Consider the following 6,979-nt stretch of genomic DNA (forward strand, 5'->3'; position numbering starts at 1 on the left):
ACGAGGGAGAGAAAAAAAAAGTAATTTAGAAGAGAGCAAACCAGGGACTGTAAAAACAGGCACAACCGAGCAAGCATTAGTGAGTACCAAAGAGAAAGCAAAATTCTGACGCAGACCAGAGCATGTAAGACTAAAGAAAGTTTCTGCTAACAGAAGTTGCAGGAACAATTCAGAGAAAAGCAATGTAGAGATAGAAGGGGCAACGATTGTGAGTTTAGAGGGACGTAAAAAATAATAAATGCTCTCGAAAAATACAGTTACAGAACAGAAAAGCACCAATGGTCTGGAGTGGACTTTGACTATGTGTTTAAAAAGGACATGAAAGTGATTGAGACAGAAGTAAATTGAAAGGTCTCTTTAAATTGCATGCTCTATTTTGACATTTACTTCTCTGGGTATCGCTTGCTGAAAAGCATATCTAGGAAGGCTCAGGAGCAGCAATGCACTACTGGGAGCTAACAGGTAAATGGTGGACACATGTCTCTTGTCACTGGCTCACCAGATGCGTTTAGCTAGCTCCTAGTAGTGCATTGTTGCCCTGGAGTTGATTTTAGCAAGGGTTAAAGTTATATGCAAGCAATAGTAATATTCCACCACATTAGAGGATTATATCCAAGTGCAAAAATATCTAATAGAAGCACATGACAGAATTCCGGAAAACATAAAAGCAACATTGAGCAAAACCTGACGCAAATTTAAAAAAAAAAAAGAAAAAAAAGGGGGGGGATCAGTTCTCTAAATCTGTACACCTCTGACCTAGACACAGATGGAATGAGACAAAAGTATAATACTCCACAGGGCATAAAGAGCAAGCAAACATAAGTGTGGTCCAGAGCATGAGAACAACAAATAGTATAAGTGATCCAGAGATGTGAAAGCAATCAACGCAAGAAAACATGCAAGTGTGAGACCAAAATCAACCCTGAGTGGAACAGCAATTCATAAGTTATGTCAAAAGCAAACCAGTGAATGAACAAATGAGCCAGAGAGAACCCTACAGCAGTGCAAAATAGCACCCACGAGAAACAGTGATGTAGAAAAAGCACAGTCATAACCCAAACAAGTGTGCAAGTTTTCAGGAGGATACAGCATGAGTGAGAGCCACACAGACATAACACAAGGGATATGGCAAAACACAAGAGTGAGCAAGCCAGATAGCAATGCAAGCAAAGCTATGTAGAGACCCATAGACCATAAAGAACACAGTGATGAAAATGAGACCCTGTGAAAAAACTATACTAAAGAAACCCATACTGCGAAAGCCAACAAGTGTCAGCCTCAGCAGAACAGACTGCACAGAAAAAAAAAAGCACGAGTGGAGGGGGGGGAAAGACAAGCCAGAAAGTGAAAGTTTCCTACGCAGAGCACAAAATAGATGAGCAACAAAAAAAATAAAATAATCTGTAACCAACTGATGAAATGAAACGGATCCAAAATAAAAGGCGGCAAGCAAACCATATAGATGCATAGATAGAGGGGCAGACAAAATGAACAATTATAAATCCAAGACACAAATTTAGAAAGAGAATGAGATAGACAGAGGGGATGAAGACACAAACAGGCCAAGACAGAAGAATACTGAGTGGTCCACACTCACATCAAGGCAAACCCAGGCAAAAGCACAATACAGACTCAACAAATCAAACTAAAAATAATGCAGACCCAGAGAAATCATCAGAATATGTGGCGCACCCAACTCATTAAAATGTTTAGTTTTTTTCCAGTAAACCTAATACATTAGGGAATAATCAGCCAGTAGTAATATCAATCAGATTTATTACAATGTAGTAAGCTCCAAGGCACATAACAGTGGTCTTTTTTACTACAGAAATGTATTTTGGACAGTGAAAGGTTTAGCCCACCCTAAATGTACAGACAGCAATTTGCTCTACTGCTCAAAGCATCCGTGCAAAAGGAAAGAAAACAAAATGTGTAACCATGTGGTGGAGAGGGAGAGCTCACACCAGTTAGTACTGAATGGGTTACAACATATTTCTGTCTGTAGACCTGTCACTGCTTGCCCTCCAAATATCCACCCACCCTCGGGACCCAAACTAAAACGGGGGAAAAAAAAAAAAAAAAAAATATACATATATTTGAAGAGAATGGAAGCTAGTTGTCCGGCCACTTACCCTGCCAACCTCCTCACAAAACTTTTATATTTATATATTTATATATATATTTTTTTTTTAGAAATTTTTAAATCTTTTTTCTTTGATCCACTCTCTACCTGTCCCTTAGAAGTGCGCACATTTACAAAAAAAAAAAAAAAAAAAAACACACCAGCAGCTTTGCTAAGTGCCATAAATTTTACCTTGTGGACACACTGCCACAAAAGCTGTAAAGAAAAAATAAAAATGAGATCTAAGGACAGATATTAACCTCCATTAGCATGTCTACTTGAACAATAAAAGCTTCAAACCTTCAAATGAAGTTTACATAACCTGTGTTTCAAAATATAGAAACATACCAAAAATACATGGTCTGTACATAAGACTGTGTCCATAGCCTAAATGTGCAGAAAATCGTGCTAGGAACTGTACACAACACTTGTCCTGCATCACCCCCCCCCCCCCCCCCGGGTCTATACATAATTTGGAATCCCTGGTTTTGTCCCTTAGGCAGGTCTTTCATAATTCCAAATAAAGTTCTCATTTCTAAGCCAGCAACCTTTTCCTAACATGTTGGGGAGGGCACCAGATCTTGTTTGCACAGCACATGCATGATATCCCCTGCAGATGTGTACATAAGCCATTGGGCTGGGGTGCTGTGATAGGTTGTGGGTTGCTGCTGGGTGGAGGGGGGTCTGTACATTCTCACCTTGCAGCATCAGTAAAGTCCAGGTTCTGCCACCTAGGTTTAATGCCCCCCAGCAAGTCTTGTACATGGGCTCCAGGTATATGTAGGAACTAAAATGTACAAAAGTGAAGGGAGTGGGGGCTTTCTGTTGGTAACTGCTGTTTAAGGGTCTCTCTCCTTTTTCACTTTGACATCGCCTGCCAGAATAGTGGCAATTTCCCCCTGCATAAAGGCCCAGGGAACGTTGGACCCCACCAGGGGGCATTTTTCTCCACTAGGGCAATAGACTTCCCCTGTTGCTCCCTGAGCCTTTATGCTCTCTCGTGAACAAGGGAAACAAAATTTGTGGCTGGGCACAGATGGACACTGGACAAAATGAGTGTCCTCTAAGCGCTCATGACAGATGGTACAACATAAGGGGCCACTATTGGCCATTGGCGAATCAGGAATGTTCTGGGGGTGCACTTGGTCCATCCCCGGATGAGGGGCTCCCCCAGCAGGTGCCACTTGAAGGTTAAGCTCTGCTGATCCTGCACCATTACGAGAGTTTAAACGCCTTTGACCAGTCACGGAAGCAGGTGAGACAGGGCTACTGCTGTTCCTGCGAGCAGATGAGGTTGTGGAGTGCACTGGGGGGCCACTGCCAGTTTGCCCATCCTTGGGCGAGTGGGCAGTACCCAGTGTGTCAGTCACAGACATTAATGCTGCCATAGGTGATGGGCCATTTTGTGGAGCACTTTCAGGTGGTGTAGTACGTTGTGGGTGCCCAGGACCAAGTGGTGGTGGAGGTGGTGGTGGAGCAGGACCCCCATAAGCCACTGTGGAAGAGGATGATGATGTTGTGCTACCAGTGGCAGACAGGTTCAGCTGTTTTATTCCATCAGGCTGTCCAGTCATCCAAATCTGTCCTTCAGCAGAATCCGGTTCAGGAGTGCCCTTTCGTTTCCTCATTCCTCCTCGGGACTGTCCACTGCCTCCAGATGAGGTAGCCAGGGGACGGGGCAAATTGATCAATGCACTAGGCAGCATGGGGCAGTTAGGGTCAAGATATGGCTGAGGAAGCATATCAGCTCCTACCATCTCCTTAAAGAAACGTACAGACTCAGGCAGCAAGTCCCCCAACAATCGCCAATCTCCAGAGCCATGTTTTCTCTCATACTCTAGGTATTTGAAGCCAGAGGAGAGACCACGGCCAAAGTCCTTCATGCAATCCTGGTACATCTGCTTGGCTACACCAGAAGCCGAACTGAATACATTGAGCGACCCACTTGGATACTCCACAAACAATTTAAGTTCATAGTCCAGTAGACCTGGTTTGGATGCAGCATCAAAAGCAAACACTCGTCCCAACAAAGTATGATCCTTTTTAAAACGAACATCAAAGGGGCAGCAGCCCGACAATGTAATCAGAGCATCTCTCACTGGCTTAGGCTTCCCAGCCCAATCTTCTGTCCGGCTACGTAAACTCTCTGTAAGCTCAGACAGAGCCTCACTATTCCTCTGTTTTTCTTTGAGCTCTCGCTCCTGATCTGAGCTTGACACAGAGCCTGGACGTTTGGGGTCGCCAGATGAAGAGGCTGTAGGTGGCACGTTAAGTCCGCTGGAACCTGCAGGGCCCCTTCCCAGTACATGTGGGCCTCCAGAAGATGAGGAGGCTGCAGGGGGGCCATTTAGCAATGTCTGGGGAAGAAGATTTGGGGGGACACTAAGCTGACCAGGCCCCAACTGTGGAAGCAATCCATGCCCTGTCCGCCCTCGAGAGTTGGGGCTCTGTCTGTTTAGCTCTGGAGGCCCATCTTCTCCAGGTTTAGGATATCCATTCAGGCCATTCGGTAAACGAGCAGCAGCAGCCAAGGTGTACTCAAAACGCCCTCTGTCAGTAGCAAGTCCATATCTTTCTAGTCCAGAAGCTGCTGCTGCCTTGGAACTTCCATCCAAATGATTGAGTTGTGCTGTGTCCTTGGCGGTCAGGGCAGCCTGAACAGCTGGGTGCTGCTTGGCAGCCCCTCCAGATGAGGGTCCCTGTGGCCCCGGGGACCGTCCATCCTGGAAGCCGTGGCTACGCTTTAGCTGTCTTGCGGTGTCAATCACAAACTCTATACGGTCAGCCCCCTCGTAGTTAACACAGCCACGGCACACAGGTTCAGTAAAGTCCCAGATCATGGCCCACGGCATGCGTGGCAGGTCACACAGGTAGCAGGACTGCCGACGGGAGGAGGACACCTGTGAGGCCGACATGCTGGTAAGCCCGGGTAGGGCCCGGCTGTACAGGATACGATTTGTGAACGGTGTGTGCAGGGATCGATGTATGCGAGGGCATCCAAAGAGGCCCTGAGCTCCGGTATCTCCGGACCGCGCCGGGTGTGCTCTACCTCACACTCTCCTGCGCTTCTCTGCAAGCCGCAGCCCGCCCGGAGCGCGCACACTCAGAACTGCGCGTTCTCAATCACGATGGGCCAGAATTCCGCGCATGCCAACGTGCTCGTAACCGATGGGTGCCGTCGTGACGTAGATTTACCCTCCCCACCAGACTAGGAATGCCACCTGGCTGTGATGTCACCACCCCTCCCCCTTCACAAACATGTTGCGCTTCTAAACCAGTCGAGCGCATGCGCAGAGTCAAAACAATCCACCCTCCCTGTAAAACGATACTTACAGCTTTGCAAACAAGCATGGATTGATATATGCGTATATACACACTGACACGACGATTCTACCCAGCTACCCTGATACACTGTTATATCTCACACTAATATATCCGCACATGGGCCTATTATCATGCCATTACATTTATAGCTGTACATGTTTCCATCATAAACATTATTATTATTTGTAAAATACCACAATAGTTTGCAAGGACACTGAACCCAATTTTTTTCTTTCATGATTCAGATAGAGCATGCAATTTTAAGCTACGTTCTAATTTACTCCAACTATCAATTTCGTTCTCTTGCTATCTTTATTTGAAAAAGAAGGCATCTAAGCTATTTTTTGGTTGAAACCGTGGACAGCAGGTGAATTTATCCACCAATTAGCAAGAACAACAACCCAGGTTGTTCACCAAAAATGGTTCGGCATCTAAACTTACATTCTTGCTTTTCAAACAAAGATACCAAGAGAATGAAGACACTTTGATAATGAGAGTAAATTAGAATGTTGCTTAAAATTGCCTTCTGTATCTGAATCATTAAATACAAAATGTGGGTTCAGTGTCCCTTTAAACATAATCACTGGGGTACACAAAACAATAAAATTAGACTTGAGGGTGGATGACCTTTCTCCATAAAGCTTATAACCTACATAGCGTTACATGCTGACAAGTGACAACCTTTACACAAATGCCGCTATAATTACACACACACATGTATGTACACATCATGAACACATATACAAACTAGCACTTATATATATTCAAGAAAATCATGGTGACAAAACTAATGGAAGCCTACGACTTATATTTCACATTCCATGAATATTTTGAGAACATGAATTTATCTCTATGTTGGCTTCTGGATTTCCAAAGACAAGATTGCTCTTTTCTTTTTTGTTTGCTTGTTTTTTTTCAGATTTTTTTTTGGTCAAACTATCTTGTACAATATCTGTATCTACGACAAGCAAATAATGATATAACCACTAATACTAAAACCAGGCATACTGATACATACTAATGAAATCATACACACATACTGACACAATATAACATCAAAATAATGACATATGACCACACGCCAATTATATGCACATTAACACACACATATGTGCAATAGTGATAAGTATAGTGTTGCACTGACACATACTGCCAGACAGATACCAACAAAATGACACAGATATGCAGAATGATACACTGTTCCACTCTCTGTCAAAATGTAACAGTGATTATATAAGTTAGCTAATGCACTGAGGAAGTGACAAAGGATAACAAAAATGTCACACTGAACCCTATGTACACGCTGGCGCATTGCCAGAGTGATAAAAAAGTACAGTGTCACACTATTACACAAAAGGCCACAAGGACAGTGTTGCATTGATCAAATGACACAAAATACACTCAGAAACTGTTACCCCAAAATGCTCAAAATTGCACATTGTCACACCACTAACATTGACAGACACAATAGTGCAGTAAGGGTCACTCAGTGTACCTTAAATAAACATGCAAAGTTCTCTACGTATTGACACA

General features: G+C 44.0%; 1 protein-coding gene across 1 annotated transcript; it reads right to left on the reverse strand.

Moving 5' to 3' along the window:
* Positions 1-1,759: 1,759 nt before the first annotated feature.
* Positions 1,760-5,237, reverse strand: IRF2BPL (interferon regulatory factor 2 binding protein like). The gene has a single exon (XM_053697384.1). It carries the CDS (start codon positions 5,035-5,037, stop codon positions 2,962-2,964), a length of 2,076 nt encoding a protein of 691 aa, XP_053553359.1. The 5' UTR covers positions 5,038-5,237; the 3' UTR covers positions 1,760-2,961.
* Positions 5,238-6,979: the final 1,742 nt, after the last annotated feature.

The sequence above is a fragment of the Bombina bombina genome, chromosome 1, assembly GCF_027579735.1.
Source record: "Bombina bombina isolate aBomBom1 chromosome 1, aBomBom1.pri, whole genome shotgun sequence".
Classification (NCBI taxonomy): domain Eukaryota; kingdom Metazoa; phylum Chordata; class Amphibia; order Anura; family Bombinatoridae; genus Bombina; species Bombina bombina.